Raw genomic sequence first — 27,955 nt, 5'->3', positions numbered from 1 at the left:
ACGAATTTCGCCAGCAACGGCTGCCCATAAAACATCGAGCGGACGGTTGGCAACGCGTGCGTCTCTTGTTTGGTTGGCAACTCAACAAATTAAGAAAAAACAACAGGGCAGAAATATAACAGGAATAAGACACCGTGGGCGTTTGGGGCGTTGGGCGGTCGTGGGACGTCGTCGTTGTATTCGCCGTCGCAGTCGCAGTCATCGTGTGTTTTGGGCTGCGTGAATCTTCAACTTTGCGCAGCACACAACGCGAATAATAAAAGTAAAACGAAAATGAATTAGAAATTTTTGGTTGTGCGGTGTGTTATGTAAAGCGGGGCGACAAAGATTCGAAGAGCTCTACCCACAAAAAACGAAAGCACGTTCCCAGTGCGAGAGTGAAAATATCCAGTCAAAAATATTTCTGTGTATGTGTGTGTGTGCTACACTGAATCGTTGATATCGTTTTGCTCATTGCTGTTGCTCCTCTTGTTGTTGTTGTTGTGCTGATTGCGCACACGTATATTATGTAAATTATTATGTGCCAGCCCCAACGAGGCGAGCCTTGACTTCGTCGTATTGCCGAGCACTGTCCACGTCCACGTTCACGTCCATGTCCATGTCCATGTCCGTATCCTCATCGACATGCTACATTCCCCTTGGCCCACGTTCGCGTCGCGCGCACAACACAAAAGTTTAGCGACTGTTGGGAGTGAAAGCGTCCAAAACTCATATCTGACGTAGAGCCTCCCATTTCTCCTCCTCTGCCTCCCACCATTCAACTACTGCCGCTGCCTTTGAGAAAAGTGTATCAGTTCAGGTGTTGGCCTTCTTTAGAGCTCTCCTTTTACTAACGTTATGTCCTCTTGGCGTTTATTTTCGTCTGCGACTCGCGCGTCTCGCTTATTGCCCACCACATGAGTTTCAATTCCTTTCAGCACACGTGTGTATGTGTCTGGGTGTGTGTGTATCCGTGTGAGGCTACACAACATAAAGCAGCATGTGAAAAAGTAACAACAGCCACACAACAAGGACACTGACTGCCACAAGAAGAAACTAAATTGTTGCCAACTTTGTCTGTCTGTCTGCCTCTTTCTTTGGTTGCCGCCATCTTTGGCCGCTTTTAAAGCAATTTATTATGCCTAGCAGCGCATTATTTACACACACACACACAGAGATATACACTCTTACGTGTATCACGTCTAATGAATAAGTTATTCAAAACAGAATCTACATTCACATTTGCATATCAAGAAGCCAAGTCGACAACTGCCAACACACACAGTCTGGCTTAAGTTTTTCCCGTATTCCCTTGCATTCGTATATTTTCCTTGCTGCACACATTTCCCTTTACTTTGCTTAGACTGATACAACATCCAAGCATTCCATTAAATTCACATTAAGAGCCATTCTCAGGTATTGCATTTTAAATATTTTCGTTTAATACACCTAACAAAGATATCCATTAGAATTTAATTATAAATACATGTTGATAATTACGTATACGTAATTTTACTCCGATGGCGTTTCAAATTTTTGTGCTTGGCAAAAGTTTCAAGGCACCTGACAGGCTTCAAAAACTTTTAATCAAGTAATTTTATCGGTTAGTATAATGGCCTGAACATGTGAAATGCTGTTATATAATTAACATTGTTGTGTGCAATAGAAAACAAAAAACAACGTTGACAAAGCTTCAGGTGTTAATAAATAGCTTTTGAACATTTCTAATAGCAATTGAGTGCAATAATAGATTTTTGTGTTATACATTGGCAGTCAAGTGTCAAAATTCGATTTATCATCAAAAGTGGTTCATCAAAAGGTCAAAGCATGCCAAAGAATACTGTTGGCATTTCTGGTGCACATTCTGTAGATAAGCAAAGACCACACAAGCATTTGGCTGATTGCACAATTTTCAGAGATTTCGCTGCTTAATGTAATTGCTCAAATGTTTTACCGTCTCACGTCATGTTCAATTCCATTTCAATCTCACATTTTCATAATTTCATAATGGCCTTGCCTAATTTTAAGCAGTCGTCAGAAAGGCGCCAGCAGCTGCAGCCCAGTTCTCTGTGCACGTACATAGCTCGTCTCATTTGCATTTGGCATTATGCTTATGCTCTTCAGGCCAAATGTAAAATTAGATTTGAGTGCAGCAACTGAATTACATGCGAGCAAGCAATCGTGCAGAGAAATGAACTCTTGATGACGCGCTGTCCTCACCTCGAACACGCATTTTGTGTGCGGTTTTCTGCTGACTTTGGTTGGTTGCTGTCTTCGCATTTATTTCGCATGCATCAGCAATTAAAAGTTAGACACTCGATTCTGCAGGTAATTGCAAGCGCCAAGGCATCAGGCTAAGGCAACGGACGAAAGGACATGGCGTATAATTACGAAACTCATTATGTATCCCTCGTGCCGGTAGCCAACGTTTTGCAGTTCAGTATGTGAGCTGCTGCTGCTACTGCTGTTGCTGACTTTTGGTAACATACGATATGTGGTTGTTGTGGAGACGGGGGGTAAAAGTTTTTGTTGAACTGTTTGGGTTTTGCAGCCGCAGGCAAAACTGTTTGCCGAACTCGGCATGAAAGGTTTTCAGCTGGCGCTTTTTCAGCAGCAACTTCCAACTTCAACTCTAACTGCAACTTTAGCTTTAACTTTGGCACAAAACTTCTAAGCCGAAAGTCAAGCAGTCAAAGTGCATTTTAGTAGGTATTTACTGCATTAAAAAGCCAGTGCCCCCGACCAACATGACGTATGTGCAATACTTCACCTTGTTGCCCAAAACTGACGTGCAAATTAAAATAGTTTTGCGCCTCTCTCCAACTTTCGAGTCGTCTCGGAGCTTTCATTAAGTTTGTTTAAGCAAATTTCTAAACTATTCCCAATGCCAATAATAACAACAAGAGCAAAATGAAGGTTAGATGGAAAGGGTTCTGGGTCAAAACTGCTCGAATTTATGAAAATCTACAAAATCGCATGAGTTTTTGCTTGTGTACATTTGTAGTTTAGTTTTATATGCTGCATAATCAATAACAATTTGCATTTCTCTCTCTCGAAGAAAAGTAATGGCCAACATGCCGAGCAAAAGCTAAAAGTCTATCCCTTGCCCACACACACACACACACACACATACTCACAAACACAAGCAAACATATATTTACAATCGTACAACAAAGGAGCACAAAAATATCAAATGCCAAATGAATTCGCCCAACATGGCCAAAGAAAAAAATACAAAAAAAAAGGAGAGAAATGGAACAAAACAAAATAGCACATAAAAATAACAATGTATCGCAGATGTTGGATAAACGTGGGTGGTTTCAAAAGTAGCTTGGTAGTTAGTATTTTGGGTTGAAAAAAAAAAAACAACAACACTTAAGCTGTTTAAGCCACGAATAATAAATCCTTTAAAACTTATTTGTGCAAAACTTTACAAATTATGGAAAACAGAGAGAGAGAAAGAGAGAAAGAGAACAAAAAATGTAGACTCAATTATGATAGTTTTTAGAGCTGAATTTTGTGAAAGGGATTCACTGCTATTCATTCATCTATATTCCATTGTTCGTTTTTAGTGTTTTAATTCAATTCTTGCTCGACTCTCGCTTCAGTTTCGGACAAGCTGTCCAGAGAAGGGCAAAACAAATATACCATAAACAAAAGCATACACACACATACACACAAAAACACACACAGTAAACTTTAACGACAACTATTAGAGGAAAATATTTTTGCTTGCCTTTGTTCCCCACATGCAATACACGTGAAGCGAGAGGTAGAGGGAAAAAGGGAGCAGCAAGCTGAGAACTAAAAAGCGAGGTGCGGCACAGAGAGGGTCAGGCACAAACATGGCATACATCCTGCAGGCGCAAGCCAGCCCGAGTGGCTTTTGTGCTGCCAAAAGCGGAAATGGGTAACGGCAGAAAGTAGAGGAAAGAAGGGAAATGTTTGCTGGTGGTAGTTCTGCCTTCTTCGCATCCCTCTCTTACACACACGGGGCACGAGTGTGCGTGCAAAGTATTTAAATTGGTATGCAACATGAATGACAGCCGCCGTCGCTCATGTTTGTGTGATAAAGTCCTGGCACATGACTGCCTGCTTGTGACTGTGTACATGTATGTGTAGGTGTGTGTGTGTGTGTGTCTATGACTTTGTGTGTGTGTATTCAGCAGCTAAGCCGCGTGTCCTTGCCGTGCCTTGATTTGAATTTTTCACTTTTGACGGCTGCAAATGAATGCGAGCGAATTTTAGCGCGTGCCTAGGCGGCAACCAGATCTTGCTCCAGGGCAATGTCATCAAAGTTGTTGCTGATGTTGCTGTTTTTCTGTTGTTGTTGTTGCTGTTGCTCTTGTTGTTGCCATAATGTAGGAGTAATCTTGTCAGCGCAGCAGTTGCTATGGCTGCAATGACTTATTCAGCTTCCTCTTCCGAACTATGCCATCATCCTGTTTACTCAATTTACCAGCCAATATGCAAAAGTGTATTGCTATGCCGATGTGTGTGTATGTGTTAGAGTGTGTCTGTGTGTGTACTCGATAATCACCACCTGGCTGAATGTGTAAGGCTGTAAGGACTATGCTTAATAGCCACCTAGTTGGCTTGGCAGCTGTCGCAATTGCTTGACTCGTTCCACGTTCACTTTTGCCGGTTGTCAATTTCTCATGCCAGTGAAGAGGATGTGTAATTGTATGTATACTATACGGGTATTCGTACTATATGTATATAGCCAGCCATTGCACTCTGTTGAGTCGTCAGCCAATCAGGCCGGCGACCAGCACAATGGCAAAAAGTGAAAGCAACAAAATCTTCATCATCAAGTGTCATTCTGGGCGGAAGTTGGCATGCACTCAACAACACACCCGCACACACACTCCCACATACTAACACACACCAGTCTCCTAGATGTGTTCTCTATGCTCGCTCCCTCTCTCTTTCTCTCTCTCTCTCTCTCTCTCTCTCTCTTGAGCTCTGTGTCTCGCAATGAATATTTATGTTTGTTGTTGGCCTCATGTTTTGTTTTGTATACCAAAACTGTCAGTGCTATAAAGCAAGGCTTTCGAGAACCCTGTGTATCCCTCTAACATCTCCCCTTTCTAACCTCTCTAAACACTCGGCGTTTCTCTCAGCAAATGCTGTCTACGAATTGAAGTGCACTGTCGACCAAATCAAGTGTGTTAGTTTGAATTGCTGCCAGAGTGCTGGAGTGAGCTGCGTTGTCAGTCTGCAAAATGTTATTTGAATATACAACATCTCGACAAATAGGTTAAGCGGGCTGTTGGGGGGTGGCATAATAAAGTATTTAACAGCCCCAAAATGCTTTTTAGATTATACAAATAAAAAACATGTCAAAAATGTCACAACATTGCTTAGTTTCAATTCACTGAACTGGCTCAGGGCCGAAACTTAGTTTTTCCTGTCCTTTCCAATTTGTGTATCCATTTCCAATTTCATAACTGATTTGCGTGTAAGAGAAAGGGAAAGAGGAAGAGAGAGCGTGGCCAATTAATAATCCCAGTTCCAGTTGATTTATGCGTGCGTGGTAAATTTGCAATGCAAAACTCGCATGCGACAATGAGCAGGAGATAGGAGAAAGGGCCAGAGAAGCTCTTGTTGCACTTTCGGCTCGATTGCAATATAATCGATTGTCCACACCAAATAGATTGCCATCCACTTTAATTACACACATATTGATCTACATGCAGAGAGTTGCATTTGATTGATATGCGTTTAATTACATTCAATTGTTTGCAATTGCAATTGCAAATTTACGACCAGTTGCAGGTGCACTACAGCCAACAGAATTGTTTGATCAAACTGCATCAAATTGAATTGCTTACATTTATATTTATTTTATGCGTACTTCAAACTCTTTTTTTTAAACACATTCATTTTATTGGCGCAGCAAATGGCGTGCCAAATTGTGTGGTGCGACAATCCGAGTGTCGTTTGTAAATTGTTAGCCGTTTGCCAGCGCAAATATTATGCAACACTTTTCGCCCCAATAAGTATGCTATGGCCCAAAGGGCAACTCTCTACCCAAGACACCCAACACACACACACACACACACACACACACACACATACAATTCGCAACGTTGACAACTCATCAAAGCGTCTGTCGTATCAGTCTGTCAGCGTCTCAGGCAGTCGAGGCAAGGTCATGTGCCAATAGCCCAGAGGCGCTTAAGAAATGGCAGCAGAAAAAAAAAAAGTAAAAGGTTTTATCTGCCAACTCGCAGAGCTGCCTCTACTTTGTAGTTGTTATTGTTCACTCCCTGCTGTCACTGTGTGTGTTACTGTGTGTGTGTGTGTTTCACAGCAACTTTGTCACCATTCTGAAAGCTATCCCAGTTCAGCAGAGTCTCAAAGTATTTGTGGGCTTTGCCTTCACTCAGCTCGTATTGATTTTTCTTGTTTTTGTTAGCATTCTCTATACAGTGAAGTATTTCAAATAATTTGTTGCTCAGTTTATTTTTTTTATGGCATTCACTTCCGAGCTTCCGTTTCCACTTGAAATCTGCTTGATGAGCATTTATAATTGCACTTAACGTGCGGCCAAGAGACAGAGAGAGAGAGAGAGATCGAGCCTTGCAACTACTTGCTTCTTTCACTCTTCGTGGCCTCCACAATATTAATTAAGTTGAACTGCGCCGAAGAGGAGGACAGTTTGGGGCCCGTTGGCTACTTGAGCCGACGGCAAACAGGGTTTGAAGTGAAATGCCTCTCGTTGAGTGGGTCATTGGGCTGTGGCTTTCTTGGTCTCTCGTTAGTGTCCACTTTGGTGAGTGACACTTGCTGCCAATGGTAATGACGTCATTGTGGTCTCTGATTGCATTGGCAGCGCAACAAACATGTAACCATATGCACGACAAGTGCCATGTACATTTATATAGTACTTTGTGCTGTTGCATGTCGAGTCGTAATTAAAGCGATTTTAAAGGTGACACAGCGCCAAGTTGTAGGCTATGATTTCAATTGTTTGGCTTAACTTTTGTTGACATTTCATGCATGCTGCTGCTGCTGACAGCACTCTTTTTAGTCTCGTATATGTGTATCCCTTTTGCCTATTGATTCTATTTATAGCCGAGCTAATCTACGCACAATTCACATTGCGTATGAGCAATATAAATCACGTAGGAGTTTGCATTGTGCTCCAATTCAAGTGCCAATCGAGCTGCCGAGCTGTCAGTTATTATCAATTCCGAATTTAGATAGCTAGCAATGTCTCCCTCCTCCACCTCTCTAGCAATCCTTCCGGCACCACATAACATTAGCATTTCATAGCCAAACTAACCGAATGGTAAATGGTTTTAGTGCTGCCAAAGTTGAGTTGAATGTAAATACAAAATGCATTGCGAGTATTTTGGGGAGTTGACCTCTAATCAGCAGCAGCATTGTAATGCGTTGAATACATAAGCATATTACGCTATGAATGCGCATTCGATGCATAATTCTCGCATATTGCTCTCCAAGAGGATCTATATTTGTGTGTGTGTGTGTGTGTGAGAAAACAGTTTCACATTTATATGCACATAACTTTTGGCATACGTCGCTTCACATTCATTTCATGCTTGCGAATATAAAATACTTTTGCGTTCATATTTCATGCTCAAATTAGCAACGTCCATCAGACACAAAAGCAGCTGAACGATTGTTAAAAGGGGAGAAGAAAGGGGGGAAAAAGGACCATAACTCCATTTCACAACAATACGACAGCCAAGTCCTGACCAGAGACTCGACTCGACTCGACTATTGTTAAGTCGCCATCGATTTTATTGCCGTGTTTGCCTGTGTTGCTATTCGCCTCGTAGTTCTCAGTTGCCAATATTTTATTTGCTGCTGTTGGCCACGTCGTGACGCTCTCAGTTCTCAGGCCATCTGGCTGAGGCGTTAATTGAAAGCCATACAAATTGTGGACCGGCTTGAAGGCAATTATAAAATGAATCCAGCAATCGCATTGCCAGACTGCCTGGTTGCTTGACTGCCTGCTTTGGCCAGGCTAGGCTACGGGGATAGTGTTGATTGTAGCATGAAATTGGCATACCAGAAGGTGGCTAAAGCATTGATTTAACATTTGTCGACAACCAAAGAACTCCCACACACACACTCGCAAGGAAGAAGCTAACCACCCACACAGATACAATTACAGTAGGCACACGCACAGACACATTTCTTGTCGTTGTAAATGGCCGGATCAATTGTTTATTTATTGCGTAACATTTTCAACAGGATTTTGCTTTTAATGCACAAACGTCGACATTTGTGTCGACGTTTTATTACGCTGCTGCTGGCATTCTTTCAAGTGCCAATAAACATACATACTTGCTAGAGTATCCATCAGAAAGATAGCATAGATGGGCATAATTCATATCTGTTTGCAGGGCCTGAAAGTATGCAACGAATTTTTAACTCGAATTAAATAAATTATGTGCAATTCATAATTAATTTGGCAAACGCATTCGAGCGAAATACATTTCGCATTCCGCACACACATACATACACATACATTTGCAATGGCAACTTTCATTTCATTTGTGTCAAATAATTGGAGAGCGGCGGTCAATTGCATTAAACGCATTTTACCCGTTGACTTCGTTATCAACTCCGGCTCATCTGACAGATTCTCTGTCTCTCTGCGGTTGCGATTGGGCCTCTGTGGCTGCGCATATTATATATATATATGTTATATATACCATATGGAATTTCCACCTGTGTGCATTGAAGCCGAAGCCGTCATATTTAATTGCGGTGCCGTCTGCAATAAAGTCTGTTTTGGTTGTTCCATAACTTCGCAAAAATATCAAAATATTTAAATTGATAAAAGCGATCAAATGTTCAATTAAGCTTTAGACGGCAATTATAAATGCATTTTCATAATGTGATGCGCATTTTAAATTTCGAATTGTAATGCGAAAAACATGCATAAAATATTCTCAAAATAATACAAATAATGTGTATATCAATTTATGTCTCTCTGTCTCTCTGCTGTCTGTTGATTCTCACAGATTGCACATAAATCTGCGCTTGTCCCAAATAAAAATAGAAATCGTTTTCGTAGTTTCAGTGCAACTGGGCTAGCTAGCTAGTGCAATGATTTCAATTTCTCGACGATGGCACGAATAAACCAAACATATCAAAAATAAATACAAGAAAAAAAAAGAAAAATAATTGTGCCGATAACGCAAAAGAAAGAAAAAAGAGGAGACGACCGAGCAGCATTTCAAATTGAAAATGAGAATGAAAAACGTAATTCAGTTTTCGCATTTCGCAATAATCAAATAATAAAAGTGAGGCGAATCAGATTGTATAATTCGCGCAATTGAATTATTGCTAAGCCCAATTAATTTATAAATTGATTAACGTAAATACACAACACGACGCAACGCAACGCAAACATGTTTGGCTGCATTTATCAGCTGTGGGATTGGTAAGTACTCAGAGTTCAAAGAGAAAAAAACGTGCTCTGCAAATTACGAAATACGTAGTTTACATGCAAATTTTTACTGGTCGAGGCACAGGGCAGGTCATTCGAGGCAGTTGTTGTGCCCCCCAAACTGCCCGCCGAACTGCACTCAATCAATTAGCGTCAATTACGAGCTGAGCCAGTGCATCTGCCCAGCTCATCCAATCAGTTTTGCTGCCGCGGATTTAGTGCTATTCACTGGCAACCAAATTGAAAATGCCTCGTTGACCGCCTTTGACTGCTCACGCAATTGAATTAAGCTCGGCGACCTTTGATAATTGAGTTGACACCCATTTATTTCTTCAATCTCTGATTTGTGTTAATTTCTCTACTTTTCTTTTACAGGCTGGAGGCGCCACCACTCTTCACGCCCGGCACCATGGACGCCAAGAAGCTGCAACAATTACAGGCAGTAACGGCGCAACAAAAGAAATTGCCGCTGGCCTATCAAACGAATCTTATTGATTATCGCACGGCGACACACTCGCCTGCCGGTTACCATCTACCACCGCAGGCGCTCTATCAACAATCGCCCACGGCCACCTCATCCTCGGGCGGTGGTCCACTCTCTCCTATCGAACTGCAGCCGCAGGCAAAGCATGGCTTGTTAAAACATGGCCATGGCGGAGGTGGCAACTCGAGCAGCTCGCACAGTTCGCCGTATCATCAGTCATACTCGAGCAGTGGCGGCACTGGGGAGCAGCTCTATCAATCGCCCACGGAACGCACGTATTTGGCGGCTGCTGGGCGACTGCAGGCGAGTAACGCCATCGCGGGCCAGCATCCCATATCAGCGCTGCAGGCGCAGTATCAACAGCTGCAACAGGCCAAGATGCAGGCACAGATGGCCACACAGAATGAGGCGGCGCAACAGCAGCAGCGCACTTTCGCCATGCGACAGGCGATGAATCCGCCAACCAATCATTACCACATGAGTCAGAGTCCCAGCATGGTGTCCACCATGACAATGCAACAACAACAACAACAACAACAACAGCAGCAGCAACGAGCGCCGCCTTCGACGTTGAATCTATCAAATCAATATCAGGCTGCAGCGGGACCTTTGAAGCTGCAGCCACAGATGCCCAAGCATTACCAAGAGCAGATCTATGCGCAACAACAACAATTGCAACTGCAGCTGCAACAGCAACAGCTGCAGCAGCAACTACAACAACAGCAACAACAACGTCAAAAAGCTGAACTGCAAACACCAGGCAGCGAACATGGAACCGTCTACATACAGCAGAATCATCCCGGTCATGTTGTCAATCAGGCGTGCCAAACGCAGATATCGGCTGTCAAGCCAAAGCCCACGCCCAGCTCCGAGGAATCGTCCTCGGCCTCGACGCGCAGCCCCACACATGCGCCACTCGATCGCAAGAAGAGCATTGGCTCCATTCAGGCGCTCAAATCGCCCATCACAAAGCGACCGCCCACAACGCCTGTCACCCTTTCGGGTTGGCTCCACAAACAGGGCTCCGATGGCCTTAAGGTGTGGCGCAAACGTTGGTTTGTCCTCGCTGAGTACTGTCTGTACTATTACAAGGGACCCGAGGAGGAGAAACTGCTGGGCTCGGTGTTGCTACCCTCATATCGCGTATCCGCCTGTTTGCCCGAGGACAAGATCTATCGCAAGTTTGCCTTCAAGTGCGAGCATCAGAATATGCGCACCTATTGGCTAGCAGCCGACAATGCCGATGCCATGATGCAATGGGTGCGAGCGCTCTCAGCAGCCAGCACAATGCAGGCGCCCAGCAGCGGCGGCGAATCGGAGCCGAGTGTGAACAGCTCGTTGAATCACAGTGGTGAGAATTCCGATTCGGGCATTCATACGCTGCAATCGCAGCCTGGCAAGGGGCAAGTGACGCCGGCCTCGGACAATGCGGGAGCTGGCAATGGAGGCGGGGGAGGCGGTGCACAACCGCTTTATGCAAATGCACCGCCAAAGCCGCGTCGCATCAATGACGGCGGCTACTCGTCGCCATCGCCCGAGCATAACGAGCAGCAGCCAGCGCCTCCTAGTCGACGCAGCGGTGGCGTCATGTCACCTACGCAGCAGTTGTATCAGCAGCAACAGCAGCAGCAACGATCTCAGCAGCCGCAACAGCACCACGCCATCTATGACACACGCACAGGACACGTGTCCACAGCACTGCAGCTGCAGCAGGCACAACAGCAGTACTCGCTGGATCATCTCGAAGCGCAGTTTCAGCAGCAGCATCTCGATATGGAGGAGCAGATAGCGCGTCTGCAGCAGCAACGTGCCGTCGAGGAGTTGTATGGCGAGCGAGATCTTTACATGGCCAAGTTGATGCAACGCGGCGGCGCCGCCGGTTATCCCACACAGCAGCAACTGCAGGCCGAACGTCGCACTCCCGATGCCTATGGGCGCTCTAAGCAACGCATGTTTGCCGCTGCTGCGGCGGCAGCTGCTGCCGACTACGAGGACATCTACAATATGTCACAGCTGGGGGGAGCAGGAGCTCCAATGTCGGCACACGAAGCGCTGCTGCAGGAGGCAGCTAGTTACAGGCGGCCACTGAGTCCGCCTAGTTACGATGGCAACAAGCATGTGCCAGCCATGCCACAGCGTTATACACCCAATCATCTGGAGGTAAGTCCGCATTATGCATACGCAATGTAAACCAAGTGGGGCAGTGGGAGAGGATAGGAAATGCATTCAGTTGCACTTTGTCTGCTGATGAAAGAGTCTCCCGGGTAGTTCATCGTTAATAAAAGGCAAAAACTGGAACATGGTCAGACATAAAAGTCAGCCGACTGATGAAAAGTTTACCTCCACAAGCCTGACCAGCCTTTCACATCAACTTTGAACTTTGAATAGAAGCAGACAGAGCAAGCTCTTAAAGTGAGCATAACTTTTTGCCCAACAGCCGTATATATGAGGCTGGTTAGCAGCTTTTGTGTGCTTTGATAAGCTCACTCAGATATCTAGCAGCTAATTAGATGCAACACATTTCTACAGCACCAATTTCGAGAAAATTTTCATTTTGTTCATAGACTGAAAAAAGAGTGGCAGACATATAGAGACTCAGAGTTTGAGTTGCTGTCAAATTTAATATTAATAACTCATTCTAGTTAACAAGGCACTGGAAATTGCAACTACGTGTCTTCTGGGAAAACTGTTACGTTTTTCTTGACTTCACTTCGCTTCATTCTTCAACATTTGTGGGAGTCCTTGCTCCTTGCCACCGCGCCCACTAATTAGACTTTAGTGTGTCAGTGGGTTGCTAAATTGCAGACATTTGTGTGCTGCACTCGCTTCTAACAGCCAGCTGCCAAGTGCCGCTAAAGTGCAACTTTATGGGCTGCTCACCCTTTTGCCTGTGTGTGAGTCAGGAGCAGAAGTTGCAGCCTCGTTTTGTGGGTCAGCCGGGAAATGAGTCGCGTGCATGATTTATGTGCCTGGGCCCAATAGCAGCTGTGTCTGCCGCTTGCCGCTTGCCACTTGGCAAAAACGCGTTCGTTTTGGTGGCATTCCATTTAGAGTCGTAACTAGCCCTCGTTTAAATTGCAACCACCTTATGCCAATTTAACTGACTTGTGTAACCCCTTCTTCTTCTTTTGCAGCCGTCGCCTGCCGATCAACTAATCAATACCATGGACTTGCGTGCTCGCTCCGCTGCGGCCATTGTGCGTCCCCATTCCGCTGATTTTCTGGAGTATGAGGCGCGTGCCGAGGCCGCTGCGGCTGCAGCTGCCGCTGCCGTTGCACACAGCAAGCACGAAACGGGCCGTGCACCGCGACCCAAATCGAGTCTCGACATAAATCGCACACCCGATAGCTTCTACTACTCGGAGGCCAGCTACGCGGACAAGATGCGCAAGAGTGCGCTTTACTTGCAAAGCGGCGGAGGTGGTGGTGCAGCTGCACAGCCACAGCAGGCGGGCAGCTATCGCACAACGGGCGGTGAATTTGGCAGCGGTGTTGTGCACACCATTGGCTACGAGAATCCCTATGAGCGTGCTTACAAGCGACAGGAACTTCTCGCCGAGGCACAGGCTGCACAGGGCAACGTTGCATGCAGCATGCCACGCATGAGTCGCTCGGCCAGTCAGGGTGCTGGGGCTGGTGCTGCCGCACGATCCGTTTCCACACACGCACAACCAGATCAACAACAGCATCAGCAGGATGAGGATTTGCCTCCTTTGAATGTGCATCCGGGTTCCATATTCCCGCCCTCGATGTCCACGCAAGAGATCATCAGCAAGAACGAGCAATTTCTGCGCTCGGCCAGCGCACGGCTGCCCAAGCGTAGCGGTGGCATCGACGATGACTATTCGGCCTCCAATTCGGTGGCAACGTCGCCCACATCGGCAGCCCCTTCGCCGCATAACAACAACAATCCACAGGATGGTGAGCGAAAGCGGGAGGAGTCGATGAAGCGACTGCTCGAGTGGAAGCAGCGCATGTTACAGTCGCCACTGACACGCAAGGGCATCCAGCAAGGCGGCAGCAATATGTCGGCCATGTCCAAGCTGGGCAGCAACCCCAACATTCTGCTCGCCTCAACGGCTGTGGCCAGTGGAGCACGCTACGCGCCACATGCGGGCAAGACGGGTCTAGTGGCCAATGGCAGTGGTGCAGCTGGCGGTGCCACAGCGAGTCCCAGCAGCTCTGGCATACAGCGTTCGAGATCGGAAACACAGGCAAATGTCGGTCCTGGTGGCGTGTACAACAATTACTCGTCGGATGATGAGGGTAAGTGCCTGGCTGCCCAGTTCAGTTCATGTTCCTCATTTTGTTTTGCTTTGCTTAAAGTCTTTTTGAGCTATCCTCTGTCTATATCTACTATCTTTCGCTCTCTGTATATTTTTTTTCGTTTGCAAGTTTGCCTTTGTTGTGCTCTACTTTCTATTCGTACTGTTAGCTCTTTAGCTTTGACCGTCAGCTGCCTTCATTTGACTTTAGTCTTAATAGTTTTGGTTCTGTAGTTGAGCTTGCTTCTGATTGCATATAGTATGCATCTAAACACCTTGCAAAGCTCTAGTATAAGTAACACTTTAAACAATATTAACCAAACACAATCCACAATAACACAACTTTCCCACTAAATTAGCCAGCAAACTAACTAATCAAATCAACTGTAGTAGTAGTCTTTATTTTGAATTGTATTTGATTTTTTGTATTAATTTGTATTATGCAAGGAAAACAAAGGCAAAATGCAATTTATAATAAATGCAATTAAAATACATAAAAAAAAGAAACACAGCATAACAATAAATATTGTATGTATACAAACAATATAATAAAAACAATAACCTTCCTGCCGTGCGCACACACACAATGCGAATGCGAATGCAAATGCAAATTTAAATGCGATTGCGAGAATGCAACAGGCCTATCACAAATATTTTGTAAATGCCAATTAAGTGAAACAGAATTCATGCTCTCTCGTATACTCGTAAATAAATACTCGTAAATCCCAAAATGCCAATGCCTAAAAGTATGCAACGGCGCATTTTGGGGAAAAGTCCCGAGCACAGAGTAAAATTGCAATTAACTAATGCGGCAGCAGATACGAAAACTTTTCTGTTGGCTTAAATACTTTTCGTTTTTTTTTTGTTGTATACTTTAAATACATAAAATATATCTGGCGTGTGTTCTCTATTCGCTGTCTCTTTCTCTCTCAAACGTTGAAAGTAATTTCTTTGAGTAGTTGGTTTATTTAGTTGCTTTAAATTTCAATCAATGGCAAACGGGTGCTTGGTGTTTCGTCTACTAAAAGCCGCTGTAAATTTCGCACTAAAACCACCAAACTCAACCTCAAAATCATGGGCTAATAAAAAAAAAATAAAATTGATCACAAACAAAACAAAACCCATTTGATTGATTTTAATTCATATAAAAATTAAACACACAAAAAAAATCAACCAAAAAATATTTTACATTTCTTTCTTTTCCATTTTTGTGTAAACGTTTTTTTTGGTTTCTTACACACAAAATAAACAAAAACACAAAAACCAAAAACCATTGTAAATTTTGTAAATGTTTGAATGAAAAGAAGACGCACAGAGCGCTGCTGGGCCTGTGGATGATAACATAAGTGTGACGGCAGGAAGGTCAACAACAACTACAACTGCAACAAGCACACAAAGCACAACAATAACAACAACAACAGCGACAACAATAGCAATAGCAACAACAACAATATCAGCATCGAACTTAAGCCGTAGCTCAAGTTTAAGCAGCGTAAGCGCAACATCAACGCCAAAGCATAAAGAGGCGCCTCCTATGGGGCAGATAGCAACAGCAACATCAACTCCAATAACGACCATTCCAAGCAGTCACAATTTCCAGTTAAAGCCAATACTCAAAGTGCACGAGGCCAGTAAAACTCCCATTATTCAGGTGCAGCCAAAGCAGCTGCCTGGCAGCTCGGTGAAACCGAAACTAAAGCTGCATTTGCCATTGCCAACAAGCAACCGAAATGAGGATGAAGATGAGCATGAGGATGACGATGAGGATGAGGATGAATGTGAGCAGCCAGTGCCAATTTTGCCCAAGAAAAAAGCACCCAAGTCACCACAGAATGCAAACTATGTGCCTGTCTACAGCAACAAGCTGGTCAGCAGCAGCAGTAACTACGAGAACATTGAGTATGCAAAGGGAAGCGGCAGCGGAGCGATTAACAATGCAGAGGAGACGCCCATGTTGATGCAACTAAAACTGTACAAAGAGCAGCAACAGCAGCAGAATCATCAGCAGCTGCAGCAGCCTGAGGAGGATTTGACACCCACGGCAGAGTCAAAGCCAGCACTGGGCGAGTGCATAGACGAAAGCAAAGGAACTAAAGATGAAGCAGCAGATGATGATGAAGACGAAGACGATGAGAGTACCGCCTGTGAAGAGTACACAGATGATGACATTGACGAGGCTTTGGCGCAGGACGATGATGATGACGATGACGATGACGCTGTTGATGCCAGCAACGGAGATGTTAAGAGGCAGCAAACAGCTGAAGATGTCAGCGCTAATGCTAATTTGCCCAGCGACAAGGAGCTCCAACAGCTGTATGTAAATGAGCCCATAACACCCACAGATCAGCAGTTAGACGAAAGTCATTACCTGCCCATGACACCCAAGAAAGTGGAGCTAGGCCAACCTGGAGCCCTGAGCCTTGTGGCCAGTTTCGCCGAAGAGGAAGAGAATCATTATGTGGAAATGACCAAGGGTCTGAATGATGATGATAACCGCAGCAATTACGAGATTATGTGCATCTCCAGCCAAGTCACAAGCAGCATCAGCAACATCAAGCTGAACAACGCTGAGCCCGTCTATATGGAATTGTCAGGTGTCAAGGCAGCCGCTGCTGCAGCTGTCGAGGAGGCGCACTGCTCCTCGGGACGTTCCACACTCAAGAAGAGCAAAAAAAAAGCGCCACAGAGGCGCTGAAAAAAGAAGTCGAAGAAACGTCAAGGCAAGGATATGCCCGACATTCTAAAGCCCACCAAGAGCGCGTTGGCCAGCGACAGCTCAGATGCGGACGATGAGAGCAGCAAACAGCAACTGGAGGCGAAGCGACTGCGTTCCCGCACACGTTTCAGTCTGTCGGATACGTTTCGACCGGCTTCATATTATCTGGGCGCCTCGACACCGCTAAACAACTATGCGGAGAGCTCGGACAGCGAGATTTTGCCACCGCCGCCAATACCAGACTCTCCGCCACCCATGGAGGAATTGAAGACAGAGGAAATTTTCTCATCAGAGCACTATGATACTGTGAAGCGACGCGACAGCAGCGGCAGCAAAGTGCATTTATCGTACGAGCAATTGCCAAAGATGCACGCCAGCAACACATCTCTCAATCTGCCCAAAATGGAAGCCAGCAGCACCACGTTGAAGAGCAGCCGTCTGTCGCTGCCCGATCACTTTGCCAAGGTGCGTGGTACTCCAGAGCAGCAGCAGCACCGACGTGCGTTGGCTGCCGCAACTGCAGCCGGCAATCCTGGCTTGGCCTTGCTGCAGCAGCAGCATGCACGCACGTTGTCCGACTCGAACTACAGCTGCCAAACGGATAAGAGTTCGTCGCGCACCTCGTCGGATCTGGAGCTGTATCGCAAGCTGCAGCAGCTGCCATCGCCTGCACGTTGCCCCAGCAACAATTCACTGCCAATGCGTGCAGCGGCATTTGGCGACAGCAGCGAAAGCGATTCGGTGGAGTTTCGTCAACGCTCCGACTCGGAGTTGGAGCGACAGCGTTCACGTCGCCCGCTGTCCCAGGAGTCCATTAGTGAGATTGAATCGATGAGCGAACACTTTGAGGAGACGCTGAGCAGCCATGAGCTCGACACCTATCTCAGTCACCTGCAAGGCAGCGCCGACTTGCGTCCCTATCCGCATGCCACGCCCACCAGGCAACTGCTGAGCGATGCAAATGCCGCAGCTGGCGCCAATATACTCACCAATCTCATCAAACCACCAAAGACATTCCGTAATGCAGACGGCGACGAACAGCACTTCTACGGCAACATACATTTTCTATCCTCCACGGACTCCATTCAGCAGCTGGGCAGTGTGGCAGAGGGCGCTGCTGCATGCCTCACACCGTTGCACAGTCGAAACAACAGCAATATTTCCACACAGTCAGCTCCATACTATTACTCCGAGTTACCGGCGCCACCTTTAAATAATCAACGCGATATTCATGCACATGGCTTGAACATAGCGCACATTCACAACCCCATTGATCGACGGCAGTTCAATATGGATGCGTTGGTGGACAAGGATCAGAGCATTGACAGCAAGAATCTGTATAGCGTGAAGGCCAACAATGAGAAATTGAGCTACAGCTGCAGTAAAAACTTGAAAGTCGGTCAACAGCAGCAGCAGCAGCAACAGCAGTTGAAGCTGAACAATCGGCAATTTGATGCCATGGAGATGGCCGGCGATGAGAGTCATTCACTAAACCATTCTCATTCATATCTTACAAGTACTAAAAAAAATTCAAATATCGGTAGTAAACTGACCGGTGGTAGCCTGTTGGATGGACGTGGTGTTGACGAAGACGATGACGAAGACGGAGACGGAGACGGAAACGTTGTTGGTGCTGGTGACGTTGACAAGAGAGCGACAACTGCGACAACCGCAAATGCTAATGCAAATGCTAGCAATAACGCCAATCAACTCTCAGTTCTAGGTGGAGAGCTGCTCTGGGAGGAGGATGCGCTCTGGCGTGAGAGTTTGCGTCGTGTCTCACAGCGTCATGCACGCTCCTTGGACGATCTTGATCGCATTGCAGTCGCTGCTGCCGTCGCACCAATTCCGACACCAGCTCCAGTCACCACACCGAGTAGTCATGCCACCAAGACGAAGCTAAGTCGTGATGTGACTTATGTGAATGATTGTCTAAAGCCACGGCTCAGCGTCACAACAACTGCGTCACCTTTGCCCTCGCCATCTAGCGACGAGCATGATGTCTATGTGCAGCTGCAGCAGACGCAGAATGAGACAAATCTGTATGAAGTGCTGCGCGAGGAAACTGGCTCAAATTTATCGCATAAATCCAACGAGCTGGATCGCGAAAACATACGGCAATGGGATGCCATGTCGAGTGGCCTTATGAAGAGCAATAATAATGCCGAAATTGCCACCGCACCCACCACTGCCACGCCCACCACAACGCGAACGCACGCATCTAGTGGTCCAATGCTGCCGTTGACCAGCAATGTGCGCTCCATCATTCAACAGCTGAATGGCAACAATGAAGCCAATGTGAATAATAATCCCATTGTGTCCGTTGCCCAAATGCAAAACACAAGGAATAACTGAAGCGTCCGTAAGAGACAGCAACAGAGAGAAAGAGAGAGAGAGAGAGAAAGCAACGCACACATACGCACAATTAACCCGCAGAAATATGCAGCATTTGGCTTTCTTTCATTTATTTATGTTTTGTTGAGTTGTGCAATTGAATTTTGTTTTGTAGTTATATGTATATGAGAAAGCTAGAAAAACCCCAGAAATACCCACAGATGAGAGAGATGGCATTGTTTATTACTTGTTTTTGTTTGTTACTTGTTATTGTTGTTGTCATAATTGTTGTGATGTTTTGTTTAGTTAAACTAAATATGGTAAGCAACTTTTTTGTTTATATACATACATATCTATATCGACTCACTTATCCTACTTTTATGTAATTATTAATGCGCTTGTAAATACACATACATTTCATCTATCACCAAATCACACACACACTTACACTTACACACACACACACACTCACTCGCTCACATAATGCATATTTGTATAACTGTTGTATAGTTGACGTACTACAAAAAAAAACTGTAGCATACTTATGCGGGCAGTGCAGACAGTGCAAAAATAAACAGAAACCCTCCCTTTAGACGCTTTCTCCACTCTGTAGTGCAACTTTCTGACAAATCAAAAGAGCCAGTAATACGAGCAAGAAGATGTGACTAAAAAGGGCGCTATAACTATTTTGTTTTAATGCTTTTCTAATTATTTCGCGCACGCATTATAATTACATGTCCTCTCACAGCATTTCTCATATGCATCTGCATACTTAAATCTCAAACTATTTCGACTTTTTTGCAGCCTCGATATCGGTGCGTAATGTGAACAATTTGCCAAAGGGCAATCTAACTGTCAAACCGGATCCATCAGATGCACTGCATCTGCAGCAACAGCAGCATGAATCAGCGTTTGCCCATTATGATCCCTATTATGGCAATGCACAGGAAACCAAATACGCAAAGGCCACAATGTTAACAGATCGCGGCCTCTATGCCAAGTCAATGGGCATGGCGACATCGACGCCACAGCACCTCCAACAGCAACAGCAACTGCAGTTTGGCATGCGACGTGCGGGTAGTCGAGCTGAAATCGATATGCTTGAACGAGAGACCAGCTCCCAAATACGGGTAAGTTACGTTGCATATAGTTGAAACAGTTTTTTCTAGGACAAATTGACACACACAAAATTGAAAAGTAAAAGTTTTGTGATTGATTGACTTAACAAACAAAACAAATACTCTAGAATCTGGATGTATCCGCTGGCGATTTGTTGAGTCGCACCCATGAGGAATTGGTGCTGCTGCTGATACAATTGCGAAGACAGAGTAGTCACACGGCCCGAGCCATCGAGCAATGCTGCAGCGATATACACACTGTTCAGGTGGTTAAATAATTCTGTACTCTTCGGTGCTGGTTATTAACTTGTTTAAATTGGTGTTTGGTCGCGTCACTAAAACTATATAACTTTTATGTGCTTATTATGCCTTGACTTCGACTTGATTTTATTAACAATTTTGCATTTCTGCTGTAATTAGAATCGCCTTCGTGGCGCCGAGGGTTTGACACGTGCCGAGAGCATTCAGCGTCTGGATTATCTAAAGCAGCATTTGCTCGACTTGGAGCGGCAATATGAGAAGAGCAAGCCGCTGGTCAATCTGGTTGACAACATGGTTAAACTCGGTTCACTGTATCGGAACGATGCCAATGGCCGCGCACAGCCAGCGACTTTGGATCGCATGGAGTTCAATCAGCGCATGCAGGAGCGTCAAATGCTGCAAGAGGAGCAACAGCAATGGGATCGCCTGAGTCCCAATCAGGCAGAGTTGCAAGTAAACACACATTCCCAAAACAATAAAGAACACTTTCTTAAATCACACTTTCATAAATCACTTTAAACTTAGGCCAAGGTGCGTGAGCTGTATCAGCTGGATCAGTTGCTGCAGGAGGAGTCTGGCATACTGCAGAGTCTGCAGCGTGACAAAGAGGATCTGGAGCGCGCTTTGGGCGGCTTGAAGGCCCGCATACATGACAGCAATGCCACGCCCATGGCGCTGGAGGCTGCCAAGAAGCAGCAGCACATACTGGAGCGAGAGCTCTCGCGTGTGCATAAATTGCTGGCCGAGAACTCAAAGGTAGCTCAGGTGCCTAGTAGAAGTTTTTTGCATATATTCTTAGCCATATGTGTATGTGTGTGGACAGATTTTTTTCTGTCTGCTTTGAGCTTATCGCATGTCGCTTTTGTAACTAAAAACAACAACCAATCACTAACTTACTTCTCGAGTATATGTTTAGCGTTCAACGTATGCAAAAGGCTTCTACGTTCCATCAACTATCAAATTTGCAAAACTGCTGCTGCAGGTGCTGCATATGCCGAAAAAGCCACAACAAAGCATGTGGAACACACATTATCTAAACCGATTATTGATTGTTTCGACTTTGCAGAAACTGGAGCAGACCGTGGCGGGCAATGCGCGACTCGAGCAAGAGTTGCTCACCCTACGCCAAAAGGTGCAGGCATCTCGTAACAACGAGGCCAACAACACTGGCGATGCCTCCCAGGTGAATGGCAATCAGACGGCAGCTGTGCTGCAGTCGGAGCTGGAACGCGTTCAGTCATTGGTCGGCGATATGCAGCGTCAGCGACATGAACTCAGTTCCGCGGTGCGGCAATTGACCGAGAATTCGACGCGTTTGTATCAGGAAATTGGCAACAAGGAATTGACAACTGCGGCCACCTCGAATGGCAGCCTGAAGAAGCGCAGTAACTCGACCAGCTGGACAGAGACCGATCTGGATGCCAACAACATGCTGAATAGCGGCAGTCAACAGCATTTGAATGACTCGACTTTGAATTTATCTACGCCTCTCTATGTGGACACCAACAGCGCTGCCAAGTTGAGTGACTACAATCGCTACAATGGCAGCAGCGATGCTTTGGAGATGAGTGGCGTGGACAGCGACGGTTTTCTCGATAGCAATCCTTTTGCCAATCTCAGCAATCTGGAGAAACAGGAGATCAAAACGGTGCGCATTGTCAAGCGCGAATCGGAGCGTCGTCATCGTGATCGCAGTGAACGCGGCTTGAGCAATTCCACGCAGAATCTTGATCAGGTTATGGAGGAAGAACACTATGCTCAACAACAGCAGCAGCAACAATATGCGCATGGCGTGGAGGAGCCCATGACAAATGGACATCACAGTCGCTCCAAGTCGCTGCCGCGTAGCTACAACGAACCGCCAAAGCTGCGGCACAGCCGGCACATGAATGGCAAGCAGAATGGTCAGCATTATAATGGTGGCAATAGTGACTACGATCGCAATAGCAACTACGAGCATCAGGCGCCACCGCCGCCAGCACCGCAGAGCAATGGCCATCATCACAGCCATCATCCTCAGCAGAATCTGAATCCGTTGGCCAATGCCTATTTCGCCAAGCAGCTGCAACAGCAGGCACATCCAGGCAGGGATAGCGCACGCGTTGCTCTGCGCACCAAAACCGAATCGATGCAGAGCCTCAACAAGAGTCTCACGGACATTAGCCCCGAGCCGGTGTTTCAGAGCGTTGCAGCACGGCAGATCATAAACGAAATGTCCGCTGGTTCGGCATCCGAGGATACCGAGAAGATTGTAGAGCGTGTGCCGCCACCGCACAAACATCGACGTGCTGTGCCGCGCGAGAAGCGACGACACTACACAGCGCCCAACAATGTTAACCAAAAGGCCATGGAGAAGGTGCAGGCTGAAAACGACATGAATCGCAATGTAAGTGCAATTATTTATATTGATTAAATTACCGAAATAATAAACTATTTGATTGCAGAACACAAACTGGCGTGCACGCGATGATCTGGACATGGAGGTGGCGTTGCGTCCACGCATTAATGCGCCCGATGTGGTGCGCTCGGCTCTTGGTCAAGGAGAAAAGATCTCGGAGAATACTATTGACAATTTACTATTGGCACCCAACAAAATTGTTATACCCGAGCGTTACATACCAGAAACAGTAAGTGAAAAACTAACACAGCAAAGTTTGACTATTAAACTAAACTCGAATTTAAATAGACGCCTGAACTGTCGCCAGAGGAGAAGAAACGTCGCCAGGAGAAAGTTGAATCCATCAAGAAGATGCTGGCTGAAGCACCCATAAGCAGCAATGTGAGTTCATGCAATTGCCCAAAATGTCAATAAACACAATAAATTCATATAATTTACTTACTATTATAGGAGAACGAAACCATTCCAGCCAGCAAGTTGAATGCCGAGAAGAAGCAACGAGAGCATTTGCTGCAGCTCAATCAAATCTTGGCCCAGCAAGTTATGCAAGTCAGCAAAATAGTGGCTGGTACGTAAATAATTATTAAAATGATTTCTATGTGTGTATCTACCATTTATATGTATTTGAGTTGAGTTCCATTCGATGTCCAAAATGCAAATTACGTTGTACAAGTTTATTCGGATGTTTGCAATTGCTTGCAAGTTCTATTTACGTTCAATGTGTTTTCTTTATTTGTTCTAACTAATAAGCTCTTCCAAATCGTTTTCTGTTTTACTATAATGAACACCTGAATACATTTGATCCATGTATGTATTTGTCCTACATCTAAGCATTTTAAATAGCGTAATCGAATCATGTTCAACGAGACATTCCAAATGTTGTACCCCACTCATTCGAAACTCTGTCTCTATGCTGCTCTTCTAATCTATACTTCTTCTCTCAACTTTTTCTAATTTTCTAGACGAGTAATGAATACATATCATATATGCATACCATCTAATCTAAAAGTGTTACGTCCTTAATTCTATATATCCCCCCGATCATTGTCATGTCATTGCGAGTTCATCAGAGGCGTTCCGTATTCACACATTAACACGTTACATAAAAACAGATTCCAATCAGTCAGCTCCACACTCCTTACTTACACATAAAAGACATTCATAAACACTCAAAAGCCCACATAGCCCCATCATGCATACGTACATTCCACATTTCCACATAATAATAATTATGTATAAATATGTGATTTTTGAATATTTCATAATAATAAGATTTTAACTGAACATATTGCGCATACGCCGCGTATTGTATGAGCAGCAATAAGAAATGAATATTGTACAGCTGCCAAGATTGATTATTTTAGTTATATTTTGTATGTTTATATGTTCTATATACTATAATATTATTTGTAATTATTTTATATTTATGATTTTATTTTTATTTTTGCATATTTTTAGGCAACCCCACTAGTCAAAACTAACTCAATCTTAGCTTGTCATGTTGTTTATGTTTTTGTTTTACACATTGTGTTTTAATGATTTGCATTCTACTATGTTATATTTGTTCACTTTGAGTTGAATCACGAAAATTTGTTGACGAGGTTCGAGTATGTTATGTAATTTAAAAAAGATTTACATGCATATGCAATACACCTAACTATACACTACAATAAGAGCAACTACAAGTACATACAACATACAACAAGAACAACATAACTACAACAACAACAACAACAGCACAGAAAGAACTCACGCGACGTTGAGATTACCGCATGCTAAGCTCACACTAAAATCAGTTCAATGCAATCACAAAATACTAAAACGAAAAAGAAAACAAACAAAAACATCAACGCAATTGCAACAACTACTACTACAACAACAACAACAACAACAACAAGAACATCTACAACAACAACAACAAGCACAAGTTAAACAACAGAAATACAAAATGCGTAAGTCAAGGTTTGTACACATTCCGATTTAATATAAATATATATATTTCAAACTTACGACTTGTAGCTTGCTGTCATATAAGTAATCGTATTATATAAGCAAATGAATTCGCAAGAAAATATTGCCTAGTTTATTAGCTATGAATTGGCCACAACTAATAGCACGCACGCGCTTGTAAAACTTAATAACATAAATGCTACACCTGAGTACCACAATAACACTCCAGACACACACACTCTCACTTTCACACAAAAACACACACTCACATACACACTCTTGCCAGACAAATAGAGGCACTGAATTCTATATTTGAGCACCAACTAGTGCAATTTCATTGGCATTGAGAATGTCGCAAAGACATTGAGTGTAAAATTGGCAGTTAGCAGTAATTTTGAAAGAATTTAAGTAATTCATAATTAAATGGAGTCATTCTGGTAATCAGTTTGCCACTGCTTAATGTCTAACAAAATTCACGCACTTGTAATAATCTGCGTAAATTCAACTAAAACAGTCAGAGAAATGCGCAGAATCGCTCAAAAGACGAGTAAGTATAAGCTCAACAACACAGCAGAAATAATAGCAAATACCACTGAAAATCAACAATAAAACAATACAACAATAACAATCAACACACAAACAAATATACTCGTATATGTATATTTTTATAAATATATATTTTTTTTAAAGATTAACTCATACTCGTATAGCAAGGTTTACCATAAAACTTTTTCTACAAACTTTTACAGCACGCTTGGGAAGGTTTTGGCCTGCATTTTGCTAGAATTTAAACTAATTATGCCTTTCATATTTTTATGTTAACCCACAGAGAAAGCCATGTCAAAGACGGCCAACGGCAAATCGAATCAGGGCAGCGATGAGGAACGATGCTCGGAATCACCAACCGATCCACTGCCGTTATACCAACAACGCGATAATTTTTATAGTTAAGCTGACAACCGAGACTACGATTTACAATAGAACTCCGAAATGAAAATCGATTAAAATCAAGCACAATAACAGCTGCATTTATCTTCGAAATCAAACTATAAAAACTTTGCTAAAACAATATTTTAATCGAAAATCAATTTGTTAACCGACTGAAGAGAAACAACAAACCAATTTCAAAAGAAATCTTATCAAAACACTGTTGAAAGTTAAAAGAAAACGAATTTTTAGGAGCGAAAAAAAGAATTGTTAATGCTTAATGCATACGCATGCATATTCGTATATGCCTCAATTATATACACTCACACACACATACGCCCAATGACTCTTTTACACACACTCCATTCACACATAATATATACATACTATTTATGTAAAAGATGCAACATATCAATAAGCGTGTTAAAAATCAATTCGAAAAAACGATGATAAATTACATCAAATGTTAATGCAACGTTCTCTTAAAGTGTAGCTAACAGTTTATTGACTGTCGTCGCTTAGTATAGTAGCACCCATATCGCTCTATATAGGTACATACGATATACTATATATATATGTACAGTTATGTATCCGAATCTTCGACATCAATACCTACTTGTTGTATAGTTAAAAGTGTACACGTTCCTGTGCAAGTTCTACAAAAATATTAATAAATTAAACAGAATGGATGGGAGAGCCAATTCTTATGTCTTGGTAACTAAAACAATAACTTTAAAGACTTTTGCAAACAGACTTTTGAAGAGTAGCGCATTTTCCCCGTTTTGAACAAAAACCTACAAAATAACATAGTAACAACAAAGCAACACAACAACAATTTCTATGCCAATTATTGCATTTGATAGAATACAATTTTTATGCTTAGGAAAAATGCCATCAAATTACTAAACAATACAAATCAAAAGCAAGAAAACAAAGGGCACCAAATGTTAGTTAGGATCATCTAACATCATATACTAGAATCCAACAACATCCAAAGTAAAAATCAGTCAAGCTCAAGTAACAGCATTTCTATGAGGCGCACTCTGAAGGCATTTTCAGCCATTGGCAATATTTCAAATGTACCTATTACATGAAAAAAATTGAACACTTAATATAATTGAAGTGAAAAGAATCTGAAGTACGAAAATGCATATATTAATTTTAAATTACTCAACAAAAAATATATCGACATATATTATATGGAAAATGAAAACATAATACATAAATATACTTATACACAATTAATTAAATGTAGGTCAATTAGCCAGGCAATTAATGAATGAGAAGTGGATGGAAGGAACTATAAACAATTACGAAACATGTTCATCAGTGTTTTTAAACAATGCTAAATAAATGATCTTAACTATGCAATTCACAGTTGATGTCTGTATAACTTTTAAAGTTATTGAAAATCACAATTAAAATTATACAAACAACTAAAAATTAATATCGTAAATATGCATAAAGTAAACACAACACAACGATAAGCTGTTAAATATATATATAAACACAATAAACACACAATATATATATATGTAAACAAAAAGAAAAGCAAGCAAATTGTACAAAATGTAATTTAAGTTAATGTCAAGTTATTAGTTTTTAGTTGTTACGAGTTTTAAGTTTTATTTATTGCTAAGTTTATGAAATAATTTGCGATTGATTCAATATATAGTACATATTTAATAATTACAGAATATTACGTGCAAAACTTATTATATCACACAAAATAATTTATACGTTTCGCGGTGCTATATGTATACTTATAATATGTGTAAAATGCTTACAAATTTGTTTGCCCTTAGTTCAGCCCAAGTCAATTTATGTGCTAGTTCGATGATTATATCAAGCTTATATCAGAGTATGAATTGCAATCCGCAAATATCGCAAAAAATACATAAGACACAAATATTTATTGCATAAATACATACATATACATACATATATAGAGATACATACTATACATAAATACATACATACATACATACCGTACACTATACATATTGTATGACATAATATTGAAAATGTTTGAACAAAAATGAAAACTGCGAAAAGACGAGATAAATGTTATCAATAAAGAATATAGTTGAAAA

At 43.3% G+C, this 27,955-nt stretch overlaps 1 protein-coding gene across 1 annotated transcript; it reads left to right on the top strand.

Annotated features, from left to right (window-relative positions):
- Positions 1-4: 4 nt before the first annotated feature.
- Positions 5-27,955, top strand: LOC132787133 (uncharacterized). Its single transcript, XM_060794036.1, is given in 13 exon segments — positions 5-262; positions 9,035-9,403; positions 9,785-12,053; positions 13,028-14,159; positions 15,463-19,187; positions 20,003-20,338; positions 20,747-21,040; positions 21,113-21,343; positions 21,654-22,973; positions 23,032-23,214; positions 23,274-23,366; positions 23,436-23,553; positions 25,765-27,955. Coding segments are annotated over 12 exon segments (9,855 nt in total). The 5' UTR covers positions 5-262; positions 9,035-9,371; the 3' UTR covers positions 25,887-27,955.

This window comes from Drosophila nasuta, chromosome 2R (assembly GCF_023558535.2).
Source record: "Drosophila nasuta strain 15112-1781.00 chromosome 2R, ASM2355853v1, whole genome shotgun sequence".
In the NCBI taxonomy this organism is placed as follows: domain Eukaryota; kingdom Metazoa; phylum Arthropoda; class Insecta; order Diptera; family Drosophilidae; genus Drosophila; species Drosophila nasuta.
This window is presented reverse-complemented; position numbering and strand designations above follow the sequence as displayed.